At 40.7% G+C, this 25,616-nt stretch overlaps 1 protein-coding gene across 1 annotated transcript in view; it reads right to left on the reverse strand.

The window, feature by feature from the left end:
* LOC106613575 (ephrin-A2) overlaps positions 1 to 23,107 on the reverse strand; it is a 125,218-nt gene extending 102,111 nt beyond the window's left edge. The window contains exon 1 of the mRNA XM_014215977.3: positions 21,772 to 23,107. Within this exon, the coding sequence (XP_014071452.1) occupies positions 21,772 to 21,911 (140 nt within the window). The 5' untranslated portion in view covers positions 21,912 to 23,107. The remainder of the gene's footprint in view (positions 1 to 21,771) is intronic.
* Positions 23,108 to 25,616: the final 2,509 nt, after the last annotated feature.

Genomic DNA, 25,616 nt, shown 5'->3' on the forward strand with positions numbered 1-25,616 from the left:
AGGTTCCCAGAATGTTTCACTAGGTTGTGGGAACATTGTGTGGACATGACAAGAGATATCTTCCCAAAACAACAATAACTGTACAATTGTGTTTATTATTACAATGTTTCTATTAGTTTTCAAAAACCATTTGCCTGATCTGAACACATGTTTTATGTTCGTTAAAAGTTACACAAACATTCATTTAGGTTGTGGGAACATTGTGGGCATATGACAAGAGATAGGTTCTCAAAACACTAAAACTGTCCAGTTGTGCTGACATTCAGACAATGTTTGTATCAGGGTGCACGAACATTCCTTTTATGTTGCAAGAATGTTGACACAACAGCCTTTCTGAGTTCTTTAAAGGTTCCCAGAACATGTAATTAGGTTGTGGGAACAGTGCAGATACATTACAAGAGATATTTTCCCAAAACACAAAATATGCTCTTATATATGACATTCATACAATGCTTAAGTTAGGTTGCAAAGGACATTCCCTTGTTGTTAGAATGAAATACGGATGTTTTTATGACTCTGGTAGCATATTTGTTTTACGTTTAACAAAATATTCCATTGATCTTCACACATTATACATTTTACCTTGTCTTGGAGGTCCTCAAAACATTTCAAGAACATTTTGAAAATTGTATTTTTAATTTTGACCTAATATTACCACAACATTCTCAGCATGCAAATGTGTAGCTCCTTAAAGCATATTGGAATACAGCCCCATTATGTTTCTCTCAAGAATTAACATCAATTCGCATTTGAGGACTGTATTGTAGGTGATAAAGACACACAGCATTTTAATTTCATTCACAGGATATTTGAACAGCATTTAATCATACAGACACAGCCATATGTTTTACACTTCATATGTTGACAATCTGCACATACAGGGATTGAACCCACAATGTTTGGTTACCAAGGAAAGACTTTTATCCTTTGCACCGCCAGGGAAGCACTTTTTGGTATATAGCCATGGTAGTATGGTCAATCGAGAATTCCATGCTTAGACATAACTAACCCAGGGAAATGCTGGTAACTGGGTTATTCGCCATCACTTCCCCCATCCTCTTTATATGCTGCATACTTCTGGGCCCATATCCAAGACTATGAATGCTGATCTACGATCACTTTTGCTTTTCAGATCATGAAAAATAAGTCGGGAGGGACCATATCAAGCATCTTAAAGTAGGAATTATATTGGTTGTGTTTTTTAAAGTTGAACAGTCAATATGTACAAAATGTTATTACATTTATTTTTTTACATGATGTCTAAATTCTGCATTTCTGACAGGATTTATAAATCTGGATGAAATAAATATATCCTCTCTTTTAGGAGAGTATATATTTTTTAAAGAAACATGGTTAAATAATATATGGGACTGAACCTGCAATCTTCAGAAAGATCATTACACATCTGCACCAGGAAATGTTTTTTTTTTAAACATTTACCTTTATTTAACGAGGCAAGTCAGTGAAGAACAAATTCTTATTTACAATGACAGCTTAGGAACAGTGGGTTAACTGTCTTGTTCAGGAGCAGAATGACAGATTTTTACCTTGTCAGCTCGGGGATTTGATCTAGCAACCTTTTGGTTACTGGTCCAACGCTCTAACCACTAGGATACCTGCAGCCCAGATAGCTGCGGCCTTGTGGGTATTCAGTTAAATATGGTCAATCAGAACACATAGGCTGTGTACTTGTATCACTGTATTTTATGATTTTCTTTCTTCATCTTGTGTAGAAAGTCTTATGAAATGTGATTTTGAAATTGAAAAAAAGGTCAAATTGTTTTACACAATTACACAAGAATACAAGTTATTTAAACGAAGCCCTATCCAACTAAAAATACTTTCAACACGTGATGAAGAAAGAAAATCATAAAATACCGTTTTATAAGTACGCAGCATATGAGAGGAACATTTTAATAACTCTGAAATTGTGTTCTGTGTCGTTTTCTGGTGGCGCAGAGGGTTAAGGATCCTGCTGAAGACTGCAGGTTCAATCCCACATAATCTTTAACCATGTTTGTTTTGGGGGGGAAGGAAATTGAGGCTCAGATGTACTCCAGTAAAAGAGGTCTTTATTTGATCCACATTTATAAATCCAGTCAGAAATGAGGTTGTAAATATGGTTGTGTTTGTATGATTAAATGCTGTTCAAATGTCCTATGAATTAAATGAAAATGCCATGTGTCGCTATATCACGTACAATACAGTCCTCAAATGATAATTGCCATTAAATCTGGAAACATAATAGGGATGTTAACTAATCTGAGTTATTATGCATTATTACACATTGGGGTGGCAGGTAGCCTAGTGGTTAGAGTGTTGGACTAGTAACCGGAAGGTTTCAAGATCGAATCCCCGAGCTGACAAGGAACCTTTTGGTTACTAGCCCAACGCTCTAACCACTAGGCTACCCTGCCACCCCGTCATGCCCCCACAATGTTCCCAGAAAACTGTTCGCATAACCTAATGAAACATTCTGGGGAACCTTTAAAGAACAGATTAAATGTGTTCCTGGAACATTCTTGAAACATCAGGTGAATAATTAATACAAACATTCCACAATCATCACCACGACTGGACAGTTTTTGTGTTATGCGAACATTTTCCGCAACCTAACGAATGTTTTGGGAACCTTCACAGAACCAGCTGGTACATTGTGTTATCACATTACCTGGAAACCTAATCACAACTTTTGGGGAATATTCTATGGTTGTTGTTACAGATGTTGTGCACAATATTTAGGAGAACATTCCAAAGATATTTCATTTAAAACATTTTGTGGAAAATATTTTGTGGTCAAAAACATTCTCTTAAAACCCCTAACAAGAACTTAATGGGAATCTTAGCTAACGTTCTGGGAATGTTCCCGGATTGCTGGGCAGGCAGTCCTAGCAAAATTCTTGCTTGAGAAATATCTCTTTGCTAAGAAGTATTTCATTTTTATTTTAATTGGAAAACAATCACAGTAAGGTACTTTATTGTTACCCAGAAAAGACTTGGCTGCATTGGACCTTTAACCCTCCCAACACACACACACACACACACACACACACACACACACACACACCTCCCACCAAAGTCCTTCTCTCGCAAATTACAGTAGTGATGGGACAGGGGCTTTCTCATAGAGTCTGACCCTTTCCTTTAACTTTCAATAGGAAACTCCAGTTAATTGCAACCGCCGAACGCTGGCAAGGGATGGAGGAGAAGATAGGGTTCGGGTGGGTGTGTGTGTGTTTGGGGACCAGGAGGTTTTCCTAGACCACAGTAATCCTCTTTGTTAAAGCTAATGTGGCAGAAAAGACCCTTCCAGCGAAGTCCCTCTCGGCCGGTTTAATCCCAGTGTGTACGGAGCAGCCTCTGCCATAAAGGGTTCACTGGCCCAGTGCTTCCGAGGATACCCTAATTGTCCCGTTCCACCGACAGATTAAAACAGTCCTCTAAAATCTCGGAATACCGCCGCTCCCTCTCTCTCTCTCTTTTTCCCCTTTCCGGCCGGTCTTCAGAGGGAAAGCTGGGATAGGTCCCGAGCTCCCTGGAAGTCTTCACACACTCGTTCACACAGGCCCTACAGTAGACCCTGTGAGTCTGGGAGGGAGTCATGAACCTCAGACTGCACTCTGTGAGCAGTGAAGGATGGAGGGACCCAGTCAGGAAGAGCTTTAGCCCCCTTCTTCACGCTGATCCAGCCCTTCTCGTGCTTATTTACCTTGGATCTCAGAAGTGAGAAAGAGACTTGGGGAAAGGGGCTTAGACTTCCCCCTTGCATCATTAACCACACTGTTAGTCTGTTACTCTTACACACACCACACACACACACACACACACACACACACACACACACACACACACACACACACACACACACACACACACACACACACGCTGATACACGCACGCATGCACACACACACACACACACACACACACACACACACACACACACACACACACACACACACACACAAAATAATGCACACACGATACCCCCATACACACACACACACACACACACACACACACACACACACACACACACACACACTCCCTGACAACCCCCGATCGTCACGTACTACTCTGGCGTCGGAAGTTCCGCCATATTCCGCCACGTAAGCATTTTGTTTTTAAGACCAGTGCATTGCCCCCCCCTGGAGGGCCCCAACTAGCCCAGGCCATCAGACAGTATGTCACAGGGTCCCGTGAAGGCCACATCTTGCAAAGTCCTTTTCACTAGGTGTGGTTATGAACAGCGGTAATGACCCATGAAATGCCTTCTCTCCCAGCCACTACTAACGCGCACGGTCTACACCGAGTGGCAATTCAAAAACACAAGTTATTTGGACTACGCTTGAGCAAGCAGTTATTGAGACCACAGATTATCTTTTGGGGGGGGGGGGGGGGGGGGTTCATGAAGACTATTTTAAAAAGGTGCACACATCTAACGATGTGGCCACAGCTGCCGGCAGAGAAGCCAGTTACAGTAGCAGAGTGTAGTGTAGCATATAAGCCCTTCAGATCCTCTACTGCCGGAGGAATGATTGTCGCAGTGTCATGGTAACAAGGCAGTTTGAATGACTGGCACAAAAACAGGAATACATTTATACAAGGGGTTATTCTGGGACAGCGATGGATATGGATTGAGAGGGAAATGAGTGAACAAACTAGGATCATAGAATATCTCCCGGCTTTATTTTTCTAAATGGTTTTCCTTTCTGACACCGAGGTTAAGGACACAATGCTAAAAAGCGTTAGGCTCCACGACAATGCAAAGCTCCGAAACTATTCCGCTTGTTTTAACGATATGGAATTAGTACATGTTCTATACTACACTAGGTAATGTGTATACATCTGTCCACAGATATCAACTTGTGGAGTTCCTCATTGTATGAGTAAAACAATTTGATTGACTTTAGCGTTTTGTTTTTACAAAGTTACATACGGTAGTGTACAAAAATATACATATTTACAAGTGTGTTGGTGTGTAAGATGGAGGATGTTTGTGTGTAAGTGGGTTTTCGCCTTTTTGTGCACAATACCGTTACTTATTAGAGAATTAAAATAATTTTGGGGAGGCAAAGGAAATGCATTGTCTTGATCCACCAAATGGAGACAAAGGACTATATGTTGACGTTCTGAGTTTCAGACAGCAGGATTCACCATCTGGAAAGCATCCAAGTAGTTTTAAGTAACCGTTTCCGCTTGTCGAGACTAAACATCGCTTTTCCCCCCCCCCCTCATGACACGAGAAATATGAGGTCAAACATTTGTCTGAATGACAGACTTAATAAGCAACTGCAGGATTTAATGGTGATTTACGATTCATGGAGCATTCAGACAGATACAAATAGGCCCTGAAGGACGAAATGTAGAGACTGCAGGGTCAAGAAGTTTAATCTGAAGGGACTATATACAGTTTGTATGTTTCAATCACAGGTCTTAGCAAGAAAAACATCAACGTCAATCGACAGCTCATAAAAAGGAGAAGAAAAAAAAAAATTTTTACTCAAGCCTACGTAGATTTAAGATTAATATCAATCGAACTCATAACATATCACAATTATTTTCACTGCATGGCCATTTGAGAGTTTGTATGCATATCTGCCCAAAATTTGTCTAACAAATAATTAGTCCGTTTGAAATGGCAACAGGTGGTGAGAACAAGCTTTGCGTCTTATATTACATGTGTATAAGAAACAGCCATCGTCCGATATAAATCTATGCATGGGGTCGGTGTTACAGCGCCGATACACCACGACACAGTATAGGTCGTCATTTCTGCACTACCTGCGAGGGTCAAATCTATCTGGATAATTGGAGGGCGATTCAGAGGAAGGGGGGTTGGAGTTTTGGAGCTGCTTGTGGTGCTTCCAGCTGCATGGAGGGTTAATGAGGCCGGCTCTGGAGGTAATGAGGAAGTGCCCTCTTGGTCGCTGGCATCCTCAATGAACCCCAAGCATCTGGACAACACGGGGAAGAAAGGCTGCCACGTCCTGACCCCCATCAGATGCCTTGAATATTTCTGAAGGATCTCTGTCATAATGAAGTATCTGGGGAGAGCGCAATGAGAGCGGGTTCCTCGGTTCAAAAGAGTCACAATCAACTTAAAGGGTGACCCGTCAATTTGGATGAGGTTAAGGAACCAAGCTTGGGTGCACCACAGCACGTTTCTTTTAATGTTGGTTCCTCACTTTAGGAGGGGGGGGGGGGGGGGGGGGGAAATGTGGTAACGCTTTCTAAAACCTTTCATATCTAAGCCGTTAATACACTTTTTATAAGTGGTTTATGCTATATTAATACATTTGTATTCCAACATTTATAAACGTAAGTATTTATCAAAATGTTTTAAACGGAAGCTCTTAGAAAGTGTTTCCAAACATAATTTTCAAAACCAAATAAAAAAATCAAGACTCCTCCTCTGCTTTAAATAAAATAATATATGCTGCCACAGATGTAACCAGGCTGAATAGCTAAGCAGGCTGAATAGCTAAGCAGGCTGAATAGCTAAGCAGGCTGAATAGCTAAGGCCAGATTGTACTGCAGCCTGCAGATTGATTGTTAACTGAGAAAAAAGCACAAATTTGCCACAAATGACACTCACTGAACAATTCCACCAGACCGACTATTCAAGGCCATGATTGTCAATATTACCATCGCATATGCCATTGACAGGTTTGCTGAATGAGCATCTCAAAGCTTGTATTGACAGCTGTGGTCTGAACTGAGCATCAGCACGGCCGTGGCCTTGCTTTCATAATAATCAATAACTTAACCTGCTTTCAGCTGAAATGATTGTCTAATATACGAATGATACTGAATTGAAGTTATTTGATTGCATACTACTTATCAATGCACTTTCTAATCAGTCAATAAAGTAAAATCCCAACCGTAGAGAATTCATTTCTGTGCCCTGACAGATTGCTTTCAGATGGGGTTTCTGCTTTGTGTTGACTGTTGGACGGACAGGGAACCTTAACCCCCTTAAGCTAAGAAGCAGGGAGTGATAAAGCTTGTCTAGGAAGCCCAAAGCTAAAACACATGGACCATCAGTCTTGAAAGGTGGTGCCGAGATAGTATTTCAGGGCCTAGGCTTGTCATCATAGCCCTCCCTGAGACCTTAGCCAAGACACTGCTGCTTTTAGGGTGTGAATTGACAAAGGAGTCTTGAGACAGAGGACTACTTGCAAGCGGTTGCGTATTTCTTTTGAGGGTTTGGGGTAATCAACCTTCTTATGTAGCAATCTTCGTTGGAGAACCATGATATACGCTCCTTATGGGGTGAGATAAAGGTGGTCGTGGGCAACTCAGCCTTCTGAGTTTACATCAATTCCTGAATAAAATCACACTGTGTAAGCTGCCAATGAGGCGGAGCGAAATGGAAGGCGGGTATTGAAGAGCAGACCTAAAGGTCCCTCATTGAGCGTAGGTGCTAAGTGATTTAAATGAACAGTGCATTCTTCCTTGAGCACATGGCTGTCTGAATCTCTACAGGAGGAGAGAGAAGCAGGCAAGCCAGGCTTTGAGGGACAGATGTAGGCCTAGCTTCAGAACATGGATCTCCCTCCAGCTAGCAGGGGGACCCTGGGAGTCCTGTCGAACTGGTGAAAAGCAGGCCTCTGAAAACTCAGAGCCGCTTCACCTGCTATCCTCCAACGGCATTCCCCCTCAGGATCTTCAAGAAGATAACCAGCTACGCCAGCCCAGAAGTGCCTCTCTTCCCGCCCTAAACGAACAAGCCCTCCCCACTTCGGCAAACTTTAACCCCTCCTATTAGAAAGGGCTGCGGAGCAGAGAGTTGTGTGAAGAACCTCAAAGCCTTCCAGAAAAGAGTGGCTTTTGAAGGCTAAACCCTGGGATTAGGTGGAGATCCCTTACGATTTCTCCTGTTGGCCCCCACAAAACTGGCACAAAGGAGATATCAGCTCCTCTTTTCACAGCCCATCACAGTAACCGCCCCCTAGCAAGATTATATCCAAAGTGATGGGGAAATTGATATGGGATCACTCCGGTGGAATTGGACCGATAACAGTTATCATGATTGGAGAAACTCAAATGTGTAGAGATACAGACTACTATGAAGTCATGGTGACCACTAAGCTCTAAGGGAGCATTGTACGTCTCAATGCTTTACACTCCATATCTACAAGGTCGTTTAACCAAATGTAAAGGCAGATTGGCTAAATAGACTATTATGACAGCTGAAACTAAATTATATAATAAACTAGACCGTCATTGAAATCAAAGGATAATACATCTAAATGAAAAGGCTATGTGCTTCTATTCTCCAATAAATAAATAAATTATCTGATTTGTAGTTCTGAGGCCATCCTTTAGAATAGATGCTTGCATTTCCATTAAACAACTGTGTTCCTCCATCCTGTAAGTGGGCTTGTCTTTTAAGCAGCACTAATCTTTAAAGGCCTATCGGAACCGTCAGCAACAATACAATCATCGCACAAAACACTTCCTCCAGCAAAGTGGCTACTACGCCCTGAAAAATGCATTGACTAATTAAAGTTCCATCGCCAACTAAGGGGACCCCCAAAGTGTTGGGTGACAGTCAATATGGGGGTCACTCCCTTCAGAACATGTGTGGGGGATCCATTAAAAAAAGAGGCCCCCTCCCCCCTAAGAGCGTTGTCTATCCCTTGTGCGTCCTTGCGCCGTCCGAATATACACCTTTGTTTTGGGGGCCCGTAATTCGCCTTAACGCTGGGATGAACAAGAAAAGGGACTCCCTAATCCTATTAGCGTTGCACCTGAGCTGGAATGGCTAATCCTGTTTAAACTCACTCCACAGGCTCTGTAATCTCCCCATATCCTGATGTTCAGCTGGCTTCGCCGCCGCCCCGAGGTGAGACTGCACTTTAGCACCGTACGGGAGCGAGGGCCGAGCGTCGAGAGATCCCGCCGCCACCTGGATTACCGCCGGCCGCGTTTCACACACCACCTTGAATCTCACCCCGGTATTGTCAGGTATTCATGTTTCCCTACCGTACAGGCATACAGAGAAGATACTGGAGTGTTCTATATGTTTCCGAGGGACTAGAGATGTGCCAGACGCTTAGACATGTTAAAGTGGGGTGTTTTCGTGGAGTGTAGGCCAAAAGGGCGAATAGAAGATTAATTGGGAAGGGGGTCTCATTCAATTCTAGTCATCTTTGTGCATTTGAGGTTTTCAAAACAGGTTTTAAAATCTTTCTCAATGTGCTCAGAGCTAGTATCGCATACACAGTACAATGCCATGCGTTATTCTGAAACTGTCAATTGTGCTGAATCATTTACCCAAGAAGAAACGATAGAAGGCAATTGTAGTCGTATGCAGTCATAAGCAGCAGTGCTCCAGCATTTTAGTGTTCCTAATAACGTCTATGTTACTACACTTTGTGTTCATGTCTTTTATTTGTGCACATTTCTAAACAATTGGTTCATTTTCAAGCTCGACTATTCCTAAATTGAGAAACTGAAACCCAAACAAGCATATCTAAACCTTAAAACTGCACCGATTCCCTCGCCGCTTTTGGTAACCCACTTTTGGAGCTCCTTGCCCCTAGTCATAGAGAGATTTACGAACATGAGCGGTGGCGGCCCTCGCTCGGGTTTCCATTGTCACACCAGTCATGTTCCCTCTCCTGTTACTGCCACTGTCCCCGTTTTCAAACAGTCTTCCATCCCCCCTTCTCTCTCTCTCTCTCTCGCTCTTTCTTTCTCTATCTCTGAAGAGCCATGCCTGCCAACACAGCTCAGTCAGGAGGTCACCTCCATTAGTTTCTCTGTGATTCAGGACTTCAGTGTCACAAGAAACTCTGAGCATTTCAAGTTTTTTTGCAACCTGCTATGTGATTGCCTTTGTGCAGGTGATATTAAAGGATCCATGCCAGCCCATTCCTACGACTGGAAGGGTAAAAAGAGCACACACAAAAAGCTCCAGTACGTTACGTGCAGTTGCAGAAATCAAATCACCTAGGTTGATATCAAAATCCTGTGCCATAGCAGACGTCAGTTCACGTTCGGAGCACATCACTGTCCCAATAGCATCGTAAAAGGCCATAATACCAAGCCGGGTGAAAAACTATCCTTTTGTGCAGCTTTAAGCTCTCGTCTCTCATTTCTCACATTTTTCACTTTCCCGGATCACAAGCATCCTCACTGGATGATGTACTTATTCATAAAATGTTAGTGTCCTAATAAAAAAATATTGGAAACTTGGGAGTGTAATTCCATTTCAAATTTTGTAGATTGAGAGAGATTGTTAAAAAGTTTGCGATGCAAGAAATTATTTAGAAATGTTGTCAAATCCCGATTTATGAAGAGGGAATGAGATATGGAAAAGTTAACAAGACACTGGGACAGCAGAGGGTTTCACAGTGGGTTATACAACACCTTCTCTGACAACAATATACAGCACCTTCAGAAAGTATTCACACCCCTCGACTTTTTCACATTTTGCTGTGTTACAGCCTGAATTTGAAATGGATTACATTTCGTTTTTTGTCGCTGACCTACAGAAAAAAAAAAACAATAATGTCAAAGTGGAATTATGGTTTTCTACATTTTTACAAATTAATTACAAATGAAAAGCTGAAATGTCTTGAGTCAATAAGTATTCAACCCTTTTGTTATGGCGAGCCTAAATATGTTCAAGATTAAAAATGGCCTTAACTAGCCACATAATACGTTGCATGGATTCCCTCTGTGTGCAATAATAGTGTTTAACATGATTTTTGAAGGACTACCTCATCTCTGTACCCCACACATACAATTATCTGTAAGTTCCCTCAGTCGAGCAGTGAAATTCAAACACAGATTCAACCACAAAGACCAGGGTGGTTTTCCAGTGCCTCACAAAGAAGGGCACCTATTGGTTGATGGGTACAAAAAAAAGAAATTGAATATCCCTTTGTGAATGGTGAAGTAACTAATTACACTTTGAATGGTGTATCAATACACCCAGTCACTACAAAGGAACAGGTCTATTACATATACTGGTATATATTCCAAAACATGCATCCTGTTTGCAACAAGGCACTACAGTAATACTGCAAGAAATGTGGCAATACAATTCAATGTTTGGGGCAAATCCAATACAATGCATTACTGAGTACCATTCTCCATACTTTCGAGCATAGTGGTGGCTGCATCATGTTATGGGTTTGCTTGCTATCGTTAAGGTGTGTGAAAGTTTTTCAGGATAAAAAAGAAATGAAATGGAGCTAAGCACAGGCAAAATCCTAGAGGAAAACCTAGTTCAGTTTGCTTTCCACCAGACACAGGGAGATGAATTCACCTTTCAGCAGGACAATAACCTAAAACACAAGGCCAAATCTACACTGGAGTTGCTTACCAAGGAGACAGTGGATGTTCCTGTTTGGCCGAGTTACAGTTTAGACTTAAATCTACTTGAAAATCTATGGCAAGACCTGAAAATGTTTGTCTAGCAATGATCAACAACCAATTTTGGAATACTTTCTGAAGCCACTGTATTTTAGAAGGTACGTCTTGGAAAATGTACGCTGTTCTGGCATTATGGCATCCATAATATGATGCCAAAACATTCTATATTACCAGTTCCTTCATGAGGCTAATAATCATGAGATTGTAGAGCAAAATGGAAGGCTTTTCATTCATGTTTACTTGTCATCAATAAAGAAAAAATGGTCTAAGAGAATTACATATTATCATCATCATAAGGGCTCGTACACCGTTAGTGGCTTATGAACTCATGGAAATAGACTATACACTATACAGAATCTGAGAACACTCTATTCAATATTGGCGACAATGTACAGTACACCTAAGCAGGTTAAGTGTTGGCTACTTCTGTTTGTACTGTCTGTACCTAACTCCTCCCCCCCACCTGCCCACCGAACCCCAAGACCCCAGATAAAAGCCCTTTTTTCGGTCCATGTGAATGACAGGCTTGACGTGTCTGCTATTCAGGAAAGAAATCTCCCAGATGACATGGGAGCAATGCTCCACTTTTTCACAAGCTTTTCTTTCTCCTTTCTCTCTCTCCAAATCTCCAGTTGTTTGAAGGTCAAAGCTTACTGTGCACTGTGGTATAGCAAATCCCCGCCCTCTCACTTGAAGACAGAACCATGTGTGCCAAAGCCATCGCTCGTTTACCCCGTCACACAGTCACGCCACGCTAAGAAGAAACAGGTGAGGGCCTACAAGGCACAATGGCCGTTCTGCAGAGACCTACCAAGACCGTCAGGTCATACCGCACATGACTGTCAAATCTGGGCTAAAACATCGTCCAAGCGTCCAAAACAAAAACCAAAAAAATGGTGTTCTGCTGTAGCCAAAGTATTGCTGTGGTTGTAAGCTAACGTATTCATGTTCATTTACAGTACGTATTCAATTTCAAAACCTACAATTCTTGTAGAGATTACTTTAACAAAATGTGCATAATACCGCCATCATAAAAGTTTAAGAAACCTGATCTAAATGACATTCACTGAATGAGAGGAGACGAGGCTCTTGTATTCAACCTCACTGTGTCTGGAATTGAATTTCCACAATTCACACATCAGCCAGCAAACTCTATCCTGAGGTAAATAGTTTTCAGATCTCCTGGTACGGGTTTTCTCAATAACTAGTTAAATATAAAGTTCAGAAATATGATTACACCTAGTTGTAGAATGGTCAAAATGTCAAACTTTACTTTTGAGATTGTAGTGTTAATTATGTTAATGATGTGGTGTTAATGATGGGTGGACCCATATATTTAATACATATTTTTGGGGTTTTGTGGTCAACATTTTTTTTTTCTCCAAACATTTTTCTCAATAGCATTAACTGTTGTTTATTATTTTTGCTGGCGGTAAGAATAATGCCCAAGAAAAAATAAACATTGTCTACTAAGAATTTTCGCTTACATTATAAAGTGCAAAATAAACTACTGTATACATTCATAAACAACTCGCTAATTCATTATTTCAGAATCAACTGAAGAACTGCATGACCCATTTATTGATCACTCACTACTTAATGCCTACCCTCAGTGAATTCTGTGGGATAGCTACCAATGCTAACGGCGAGTTGTCCTAATGGTGCCGACTATTTTTTGTAGGCCATGTATGCATATGATTATGTCGTGGTACTAATGTATGAAGTGTAAGGCGTATAGTATAAAATTGAGGTATGTTGTTTTGTTTTCTTATGTACGAAAAAAGCAGATAGGGTACATTTTTTTGCCGATATATGCTACATATATTTCAAATCATGACAATTAACGCAACATGTAGGATACTCCTTGTCAAAACATTATGGCGGGAAGGCATTCTGAACTCAATAATCAATATCAAAACAGTGAAATAAATATTGTTTGTAAATTTCAATATAAATTAAAAAAAACGAGCATTTATTTAATGGAGATCAATATAGAAATGGAATAGTAACATTTTTAATAATAATTCAAAGCGTTTTCAAAAAAAATTACAACAAAGACAGCGTTAAGATATTATCATAATTTAATCTGAAAAAATTGCTAGTTCAATATCATCCATTGCTAAGAATATCAAATATATAAAAATATTTTTGACCAATTTCCAAACAATCAGTAAAATGATATGGAACTATTACCCATGTATAAACTATGCAAATATCTGAAGCCTAATTATACATAGGCCTAACTTCATTCTTTTACTTTCTGGCCGCCATTTGGGTCAAGTTTACAAGACTACCTTTGGGGGGAGAGGATTGGACAATTATACACAGGAAATGTTATTTAATTAGTAAAGCATATCCTTCTATGTGGTGATATAAACATGATTAGAGTGTTCTAATCTATGCATCAATCCAGAACTAGCACTTCAATTCAAAGCACACATCTGTACTAATAAATACCTTTTCACAGAAATAAAATGAACATACCAGAACAACATCAAATCCTTTCTCTGAGACAGGTTAAACCCATCTTAATTTTTTCTACAGTCAGAAGTGCACTATTTTTTCACTCGGAGGGAATGTTGATTTGTTTCCATTGTGGCACGTTAGTTTAATCAAAACACGTCCGCGTATCAAAACACATCCAAGTGTGCAATGTAGGTAGCATAGTAAAAGACTCATGGGTTCAAGCCAGTTAATCTTGTCCGAGGAAAGGACAGTGAGGCTAGTATTCTGCTTTAGCAAAACAGTAGAGGTAATCCCTATGACTTCACTGATTCAGTTGAGTGTTTGATTATTTACTTGTAAATATATGGCCCTACAGATGTAGCAACATCCTTTCCAATTCCATGACCAATATATTCTCTTTGTCCGGTCAAAGAAATGGATGGTGAAGAAAAAGCACTTTGAGGGAAGTCGTAAAAGTCTTACAAGCAATATTGCTGGTACTGCTGGAGTCTTCCTGTCTCCTTGACCGCCTGCATTTTAATGTGCTCCCCTGCCCTCTTATTACTGAGAGACGTTTTCCTACACATTCAACCGTGAAAGTTTGCCATTAACGTAACATGGCTTTTCGTGATTGAATATGGTGCTGTGCAGGAACCAAGGGGACACAAAAGTGGCTTCCTATTTTGAAAGGGTGCTCCATCCACCACAAGTAATCCAACCACTTCATAACACTACACAAACGGGTGAGAGAAGGACATTTACGGAAAACGATCGAAAATGCCTTTCACAGTTCTGAAGGAGCAACTCCACTCTCCATTATATTTATTCAAATAATGTTCTGCTGAGGATGAAAGCCAAATCAGAACCTGATGAAGAGGTAATGAAGAGAGAGGCAGAGCTTTACGCCCAAAGCGCATCAATAAACGTAAACTATCACCGCGGATCAATTAGGGAAACGCCATCGTTACTTTTACGAGCGGCCGTCCGAACTCGACAACACGCATAACATTTATCAAACGTTGGGCGATGTTTTTACAAGCAAGAAGCGATTAGGATGTTTAAGCAATTAACTGCTGTCCGGCTTTATTGTGTTTGGCGGTAAAGTAACACAAGAACAGAATTACATTTATATCCCACACACGTAAATCACATGAAACGGTCTACATATAAATGGGAGGACAGCATTAGAAGACATGATAGCAATATACCAACAACATTCAAAATAATGCAGAACCGGTTTCATAAGGCCCAGTACACAAGCAAGGACAGGAGAATAGGCGAGGTGCTGGACTCGTTCATCCCGGGAGGCTTTCGAAGGGTAACACCAATATCCTTAAATCTGCTAAAGGAAATAAACTGACAACTGATTTGTTATGGCAACAAAGATGTGGAACGCTAAAGGCCAAAAGGCCTATCCTGGGCTGAGAGAGGTGGAGAGAATGCCTCACCAGTCTGCACATTTCAAGTGTAACTAATGCAGTATGTGGTTAGGGGGGCTTTATTCACAACCCTGATTAACAGTAACACAGAGATTTTCACTGTTGCCCTCCTTTTGGAACATTCTCAATGGTGGATCCAGCGAAGTTCAAAGTTCCTAGCTCTCTTGATACACGAGACTGCCTATGTGGAAAGAGAATGTGGGCCAGGCATTAAAATGCATGAGGAGTACATAAGGCTTGATGAAGTGCTGATAAGCACTGTCGGGAAGAACCAAAAAAACATCAAATAAACAACGGCAAAAAGGTCTTTATTTACCTTTTGATTCCAAATCAAATAAGCTATGGTTAATAAATGAGACGGCAGCCATTACTCGTCGTTCATCAATATTTGAGATCCCGGCGGCAAGACGGGCTGCTGTGAGCCATGCGGAACAAGGCCGACAAACTCGCCACCTAGTTCACTGTCTGCCACCGATGTGACCAGTACAGTCATTCTCAGTGTCTCTACACAGGTGGGGGGGGGGGTACAATGGAAGGGAGGTTGGTGACAGACTGATTGAACAAACGGGACACCCGAGTCACCCGAAACTACATTTGTTCACCATATCTCAGAGAGAGAATAGAAGCGAAAAGCAGTACACTCTTGTCTAGAGCCAAAATGGGTGATCGCTGACACATCTAATGCAATTGCAGGAAGAAAATATAAATAGCCAAAGTCCAAAGCACTACACTTAGGTCAGAAGATTGTTTATAGATTTTTCAAAACTATCACTGCTTGTCAGATACAACAACTGAAGAATGGGGACTTTTTGTTTTTTGTCCGTAGGGACAAGGACTGTAAAGCAGGCGATTCATCATGTCCAACATTAGCATAACCTTGATTATCATTGGAAATGAAATGCAGTGTCCTACCAAATGAAGCAGGCTTTGGGCTTATACACTCTCCGGTTCATTTTATTTCATGAAGCTTTGAACTTAGATTACTGATTAGCAAATTCCTCTTTCATACCAATTGCTTTTATAGATATTATGCACCAACTTGAATCTTTAATGAGATGTTAGAGACATTTAATGTTCAATTGTGTCAGGCCATTAATGGCAAATTCCGTGTTAAAATAATTATTCCATTCCAGGCCAATTTGCTGATTTGGAAGTGAAACTTTTTTTTTTTTGCATTTTCATTAAGATTGGAATATGGTCTCATATTTTCTTACGAAAAAAAGTTGCTTTTCTTCAGTCAACCTTTTTTTCAGATATTCTTTCACTAGTCTGCTCCGAAAATGCCTTGGAGGAGGAATTCGAAAATTGAGAGCCAAACTAGTTCATGACCTATGATGAAAACAAGGAACCTTCATTGGAATAGTTAGGAATAGAGTAGGCCTTCCATCTTGTATAAATGTGACGGCAGTCCACATGGCTCCACATTAGGGCTGGCTAAAAGGAGGCTGTGTTTTGTACAAGTGAACATAGCAGACAATCTTTTAATTTAAATCGAGTTCCCTAACTAACAAATATGCTGAGCCTTGTGCTCAGCCATGGAAAATGCCTATTTCCCAGTCCGGAAAAGAAAAGGGTAATTTTATCAAGACAAACCAATTACGTATATACTTTTACCATATCCTGTCCATGACGGATTTTTGAATTGCAGTATATTACTGAGAGAAAACATCAGTGTTTCCACAACAACTATCCCATTGGGTTAGACCATAGTCTCAAGCTTGTCTCGACAACTCAAGCCTGTTCAATTTCCCGTCCAAGCTCATCTCATCAAGTGCTTGTGAGTAAGAGGCTTCTATTTTTTACCTTCAGGAAACAGATCTCCCATTAAAGCGGGATATGAGTTTGAGCAGTACAGTAATTAGTGCATTATGTGATCCCAGAAAAGGTAGAATTCAAGTGGAGATGGCATTGCAAGTCGCCACTCTCATGACACCTTGAATTAATTACGAGGCGCATATGGGTGACGCTGAATTGTACACACACAGGGAAAGTGGCCCATAAAGTGCTGTCCAATTTAAATTGAAAAACGTAAATAATGCCAAATGAGTAGAGAGGTAAACTAGCAAAAGATTTACGACAGTTTTCTGCTCCCTGCTTGCGGAGGACAGTCCGGTTTCAATACAGCACCCCATTGGAGAAACAAAATACACTGCACTTCGAAATTCAATGCCATATCCTTATATGCGAAGGCCTATAAACAGCGAGCAAGAATTTCATATCTACAGTAACAAATGTAACTTTACATTCAAATATGTTTTATTTTTGTAACAAATAGGAAAAATTGGCTACACCTGAGTAGTAATGCACGACCTTTTGCAGTATATGTACAAAGAGTACAAACACGGGATAACTGGGTGTTCTAAAGAAACACTTTGAGGGCAGCCAACACCGACTATATCCAAACTGTGTGAACCATGAGAAACATGTGTTTTCGCAACTTCACCTTTCTAAACAGCGAAAACATACATTCTTCAGCAATAATATATACAAATGTACATTTTAACATTTCTGTAAACTGCTCTAAGATAAGATACATGGCAGTTCCTCCACGATTTCGCAGAGATTTGTTTGTGATATTTGAGGGGGAAAATGCTTTATTTTGCAGCGGCAATTCTGACATTTTGCATGGCGATACGCAATGATTCTGTCCAATTTGTCGCGAAAATGAGCGGACGAGGGAAAAAGTATGTGTGGCTTGATTGAACCATATTATGCTGTAAATGTGCAGTGAATGTTTCAAATTGCGAGCGCTCTTTTTGTACTGTGGTGATGGGTTAATATTATGTGATAATATTACAATGATTTTAGTGTTTAATTCGGAAATAGTGTGGTGATTGGTCAAATTTGCAAGCCTTCCCATAATACGTGGGAAACCTGGAGGGACTGACTTGGTCTCTCAATGCAGTGGTTCTAGTCTTGAATTTAGAGGACTTTTTTTCCAGAACGGTCCATTTGTGAATGCGAGCAGATCATTGGGAAAGAAAACATGCGATTATTTCCCGTTACTCTCCACTTGTCCATCAGTTTTGGCATGGAGCCAAGTGATGCTTCTCCACTTTCAAAAGTATGAGGTTAAAGCACGGAACTCATTATTACTGTTGTAAAAAGCGGTTAAAGTTCATAATTTCCTTATTAAATTAAATTTCAAGATAGTTGTTCTATCTGTCAGCACCAATCGATCTTTGACTGTAGTTCAAACCAGATTCAATTCCGCATAATAACCATTTGACCCATTTAAACTGTTGGTTACCATCTTTAATCATCGTCCATGTCATTTCTTTGTCTTGGTTCTCGACATACCAAAAATGAAGGTCTTCCTACCATGAATGAGAAAATGGCGGACCACGTTGCTGAGCAGAGCAAAAACGATGTAACGCCACCTACAGGAACCCCAAGCCACCATTGCACAGAAATGTTTTACTATCCAAAAACTCCAAGGTTATACCCTCTGAAGCTTATTTTCATGATTTTGAAAAGTATTCCCTTCATCGTTGACTTCAAAGCTCCCTAAAAAATATAATCATTGAGTACAATATAATCTTGTGTCCTCACAGACCAGCTACCACTACTATTTCCCCTCAATACTCCCCAATAACCTCAGCGAAACTAGGTCAGACCGGAGGGGACGTTATGAGGAAAGCAGATATCATGGAATGGCAAAGCATGGCGTTAAATTAGTAGGCAAAATAGAAGACCACAGTATCAAATCATAGTATTTCTTAGAGTAAATCGTTCTAATAGCTTTCCGTGTGGCATAGATAATAGCCATTCAATTTACTCGTAAGTTACATAGCAACTGCAACATGCTGAAAACCAGATACGTAAAACACATACGAAAACGCAAGGGGATGTCATTAGCAGTGGAATGGCCGTTCAACTGATAACAAACCTAAATTCCTTTCATAAACCCACATTTTCTTGGGGTGCACTTGATCCACTTTTGGTGCACCGTTTTTTTTATACAATTTTAATTGAGCATCTACCAAAATTCAAGAGTTTTGCATATGAAACTCGGGCGACAAGGAAGATGTTGAAAAACTGAAAATGCTTTTCCAATGGAGCTTAAAAGAAACCAATAATGAACTACAGACAAGTCACCCCAATACAAAAAAAACGAAAGTGATTTTAAAGGTTTAAGGACTGATCAATAGGCGTTACATATAGCGACCTCCTTATAAATCCGTGCTTAGGTAAGACTTGACTATTCAAACTAGCAATTCTGTAATGCACACTGCAATATGCATCAACAGTGGTCCGGATCGTTTTGGTTGAATGCATGTAATACTTTTGTGTAGATCATATTTCTTACTTCGGTCAATATCAAATCATTTGAAAGTAATAGAACCATGGTACACCGAAAAACCAATTAATACACCCAATGCTTCATTATGCTATTTGTATTGAATTAGTGACGCAAATTGTATATATCTGTGGCTAAAAATTGTTTAGAGATGTTGAGCAAAGTAGGCCAGTGTTTCTGCTCCCTCACGAAGGCCCCTCACTCGTAACCAACAAAGCCTCACTAGCCTTTTCTCCTTTTAATCCTTACTATGCATCCGGTTTTCTACCCTCACTAATATCCCACAGTATGAACCACATCACTGATTGTTGGAAACACACCTTCTAAGAGACACGATTAAAGGATATTACATATGAACTGTTTTAACAAGCAGTTGAAGGACGGTATAGGCTACTGCAAAGGATTCCAAAATGTCTGCGTAAACAATTTTACTAATAGGTTATTTTGTTTTCAACCAACAAAATGTTTGCCGAAGTCATAAAAGAAAGCATATTACATTCATATGACATGTATATTGCCTTTGCCATCACATTTTTTATTTGAATGTTTAGGCGAATGAGGAAAGTTTTTATAATTCCGCTTACTGCATTCTATGATTGCTGTTGGAAAAGACACCACTTAACAACTGACTTTAAAAAACTAAACTACATTATACAACCTACTCAAGATCCAAGCCCTATTATGCCTAGTGCCGAAGTCACTCCTATCACTGCTCTACACAACTTTAAACTCCTTTATAAAGATATACAGTGTGAGACTCATATAGTTCTCACATGATTTTGTGTAGAAAGGAATCATCAAATATCACTGTCATGTGACTAGGTAGCAAATTCACTGATATCCAAAAAGCCCCACTTTGGCTTCAAAACACTCATGATGTAATTTGTGCATAGCCAAGACAAGTTATTTCCAGTACAACAAATAAGTATTGAGGCAGCCATGGTTTGTGTTGCATTGTAATCCATTATGTATACAATATTATTATTCTCATCACTCTAGGAAGGAAAATAACTAATGAATTCAATATGCACCAAATACATAGGCATATTTTATTTTCTTTCCTCTTTATATCTGTGCCCTGCCATAAACAAAACACATTGGTTTCTAGGGAGATTTGAGAAATTTGCTTATGTTATACAAACATAATCTTTATAAATTGTGGGGAAACTTACCACAAAACCTTGTTGTTTTTTTTACAGCAAATTGCTCTCTAAACTTAACAAGAAATTAAGTTTGATTACATTTTTCGAGGGTGTGCTGGCACAATTCCAATGCTGAGAATTTTGCTAACAATTTCTCAAGAGTTCAATACTTATGGAATGTCTTACTTAATGTCTTCATTCTATTATTGATCTTTACCTTCCTTCAGTAATTAACTAACTGGAAAGAACTTGTTCATGTTCAAAATCACTCCAACACCTCCAGGCCAAAATATCAATAGTGCACTGGAGTGAACTGAGGGGCTAAAATGAAACAAGTACGGGATATTCTATATGGGAGACCAAAACCTTGCTGCATGTCAATAAAATGACGTGACAACATTTTTTTGTTTTGTGTATAACCATGTAGTATGCCTCTAAACCGAGTTTTGCATGTTTTAGTGGAGATTTTTACTCAATCTTATTTTAAAGGGGATGGGAAAATCACATTTTGCTTTGGCCTACAGTATTTTATCACACTTTCAAATACAACTTCATAATGAAAAACTACAGACACAATGCATTTTGAATTCAATGTGATGAGTTTGTGAATGTGTAAGCCTTGGCAAGATGTCATAATCAAGTGAAATCCTGGTTTAAGGTTAAGGGACTTGCTTTACACTCAGCCGGGAGAGATGTGATAACAAGTAAAAACAAGAGAAGTTATAAGTGATGTAAGAAGTAGGTCTTACAATGGAAGCAAAACATGGGATGCATACATAACTAGAACGTGCTGGTCAAGTACATCTCCCTAACTCAAATTCTTTGTAGTTAAAGAAGGAACTTTAACGTAATCTATTCAAAGAATTGAAGTTGAGGGGAAAACTTCTTAAAAGTGAGCATGGTTGATGGGCTTTTGAATGCGCTTGGCTATTTGTGAAGCATTTTTCTTTAGCTTAGTCTAAGTGTCCAGATATTTTTTTTATTGGGGTTCACAAATGATCTATCCAACAATGTAAGTTGGCATCACTGAAAGTTGACTCTTACAACTCCTTACCTGGGGTTCGTGCTGTTCCAGTAGACCGCATATCTGTCTGATATAATCTTGCTATCGTCAGCCCATACCGCGACCCAAGATAACAGGGCAACAACCATAAATGTCAACTCCATTTGAAAAGCTAAATAGTTCTTGTCCATTATGGGCAGAGTCTATATAATTCGACGCGTTAGTTATCTGTAACTTATACGGATACAAGTACAATCACTTGTTTGTGGTTGCTGGTTAAATGGACATGGTGCTCTTCAAACTTGGTTCGAGTCCACATTCAAATTCCAGGTGCTCTCAAGCTACAGTTGTTCGTCTTCAGTTGAAGATGTACAGTGTATACATTCCCATTGGTGAGAAGTCCAAGCAGATGCAGCAGTGTCTACGAAGTTAAATTAGATTATGTTCCATGGAGGTTCATCAGTTCTGTCCATTCGCAGTTTGACTCAGCTCGTTGCTCTCCTTTTGCACGGCAAGCTCTTCCAATAACTATTAAAATCCATTTTCTTCAATGACTGTAATTGATAAATGCCGTATTTGAACACATTGCGCGACACTCATCATATATTGTTGAATGTTCATTGACGCCAAGTATAGGCCTTACAGTCGTTGGTCCTTTACATACATTCCTTTCCAGCAAGGCATACTTTCTTAAACTTTAGTCGTCGTAAATATAACTTCTCACCCATCCATTCTGCTACCGTCCTTCAATGTACGGTCATCCAAATCAAGGTGCTTTTTATTCCACATTTGCGCGCATAACGGTGTCCATTCAACTCAACGTTTCAAGGTCCGTTTCGCGAGATACAACGTTTCAGTCAAGCAACCACTTCTTGTTCCTTCAGAAGAAACTCACAATATCACAATGTTGCAGCAGCGCGATAGAAATCCAAGCCCGTGAAAAACCATTGGATCACAAGACGTGTCCCTGCTCTGCTCATCGGTCAGTCACAATCTGAGGCTAGAACAAAAGCAATTATCTAATGTCGTCCGTGGCTACTGTCCTCAGCTTCCTTCACTGGCAAAAGTTATCAATAGGATAAGTTGCGTTCTTTTGATACGTGCTCATCGCGTCATCCTCGCAACGCCACTACCAAAGCATGAAGCGCAGACACGGAGACACCGCATCAGTTGCAAAGTTGCTGCTGCTAGTCCTGCGTTGTTTGGGGTTGCTGTTGAGTAAAGGCCAAATTCTCTTGTCGCTCTTCCCTCGTTCCTACGTGTGGTGTACAGATCAGTGGAGCTGACATGATCGATCTTTCCCCTTTTTTTGTGTCACGGTGGTTCTCTTGCGCGCCCTCTTCCTCCTTCAGCACATGGCTCGCTCCCTCTGGCAGAGCCGCGCTCTCTCGATTCACTTCTCCCCCACACAGCGGGGCGGGGCTGGGAGACGGGCCAGCTAGGAGCCCCAAAAAACTTCTGGGGCCCTTACCATTTCAGAAAGCGTCAGAACATGTTTTGGATACTGTTATCCTGTTATACATACAGTAGCTTATAACTATAGCCTACAACAAAAAAATATTAAATGATGTCCAAAGTCTAATTTTTATTGTATGGTCCAACTATTTGTATAGGTTTGTTCATCCCGCGTAAGTGGCTCTTAGGCTAATGAAAGCTCTTTATGCGAGTTAGTCATCCACTTGTTATGGTAATGTTGATTAGTCATTAGCAAAATGTTAAGTTCATCATTAATATGTGTGCGTGTGTGTGCATGCACATACATATCACAGCTGTGCTCTGCAGTGGATTAGGGGTGTCTCACTTGTCACTGTTTGTGATTCCCATGAATCTCAAGCTCCCCACCCCCCTCCCCTATCTCTGGGCCTCTGTTCCTCTCGTGGAATCAGTGAGCGTTGCTCCGATATGCCGAGGGCAAAAAAGGAGAGCGAGCGTTCCGCCCAACGTGTGTGATTCAGCGCTGATAAATATTTCACAGACTGGGTAGGCGGCTGGTGGACAGGGTTATAACCAGGGAGAAAGAGAGGGAGGAGGGAAGAAAAATACAAATGAAACTTTAATTCCTGCTTTTAAAAAATGTCACATAGATTAATGGCGCACCGATATTAAAGTTTCAGAGGTTCCCATGCATAAATGCATAGGCCGCTGGGTGCTCACAACTTGTGGCAGAGGCTATGTGAAATAATTGTAGTTCGGGCAGGTCGTTTTGCCACCGAGAGCAAAGGGAAGTGTCAGGCTGTTACACAGCGCCAAAAGCACATTAGCATGTTTACAGGAATCACGTGCTATCTAAAAGGAAGGACGATTCCCTGAGTAAACCACTGCGGGTTTATAATAGAGGTAGTGCATCCCTAGACTGGACGCCATCTTCTGGGTCCTGCTTTACTGTATGGTTGACTTTGGGGTACTGATGACTAGGTTTTCTTCAGGAAACCTTTTCTAATTCATACGTTGTTACTGTGTAATTAAAATGTGATCGTGCAATTCCTTTGTAATTACCTTGTAATTTCTGAACCGTAAAATAAAGTGCTACCAGATACACTGATGAAAATGTACTCCGTTTTAAAGGGCACACAGAGACACTGTACAGAGACACTGTCTCCTGTCCTTAAACAAGTGCATATAAAGAAGACGAGCTGAGGAGAGGAAGCCACTGCAGACTTTTGAGATGCACCCATAGATATGGTGCACATCAGTCTCCCTGAATTTTTTTTTACTTTGATGGGAGTTGTTTTCCCTCGACCTCGATAGACTATGTGTTTAGAATGAATCAATAATGGAATTATGACTACAGCTGTATGGTTTTAAAGGGGGGAGCATTTTTATTGTGACACACCGACAGAACAGGCAAGTATACCACTCGCCACAGACAGCTTACAACAGAAGCGGGGCAAGGCAGGCGTCTGGGCTAGAAGTCATATTTCTCCACGGCCCTGCCCCCCTGAAAGCTTTACGACGCTAATTACATCACTTCTGGGGTTACACAAGATGCAAAGGCCTGCGGCTGGGTAAATTATTGTCGGAGACCTTCACCCTCCATTGGCCCGGGGCCAAGCTCAGAGTGGACAAATGAAGAACCACGGGTCCCATAATGCCACCTATCAGGAGAGGCAGGTAGCGCTAGACTAGCCTAGCAGAACCGGAAGGTACTGAACCGGAAGGTTCTGCCAAGGGTTTCAAGCAAAGGCCAAATTGTGTGTTGTGTTACACATATCAACAAAAGTAGAAGTAGGTTGCTGACCACATTAAGCGAATTCAGAGGAAGTGTCTCCCCAAATCTCCACTCCTCCTAACCAGTAGAGGTCTCTGTGGCCCACTTTGGGAAATCAGTCCCAGATGATTCTCTGCCTGTCTGAACGATCACTGGGGCCTTGCTGTTTTGTCCATCTTAGCTCAGTGAGCATGTCAATTCATACAACTGAAAGTCTCATCGTGTGAATGTTTCGAGCACTGATGACACTACTTCATGGCTGTGTTCATTCAAATATATTGGCCCGTTCCGTGTGTCTAAGTATCCATTTGACATATTAAGACAAAAGGAAAGAGAAAACTGTGAGCTTAATAGGCCTCCTTCACAAAAGCAGTCAGTTTGAAATGTATATTGCCCTAAAGAGAGATGTGGGTAAGAGAAAGAGACAAGAGGCCACATCTGTTTTTCTCTTTTTTTCTAAACGATCAGCAGCACACGCCAGCAACCGCTGAGTGTGTAAAACAATACTGGAGGGATACAAGTGAACATATATTTTTAATAAAGCCTGCAACAAAGTCATTGTTGAATTGGTCAGCATATGGTAGAGCACTTAGTTTCAACTGAGACACGGAGAGAGAGAGCCTTATACTGATATACAATCTGTTTTGAGAACCGAAGCAAGTTGCAACGGGCTATGTGAGGAACACGA

This window comes from Salmo salar, chromosome 10, assembly GCF_965601325.2.
Source record: "Salmo salar chromosome 10, fSalSal1, whole genome shotgun sequence".
In the NCBI taxonomy this organism is placed as follows: Eukaryota; Metazoa; Chordata; class Actinopteri; order Salmoniformes; family Salmonidae; genus Salmo; species Salmo salar.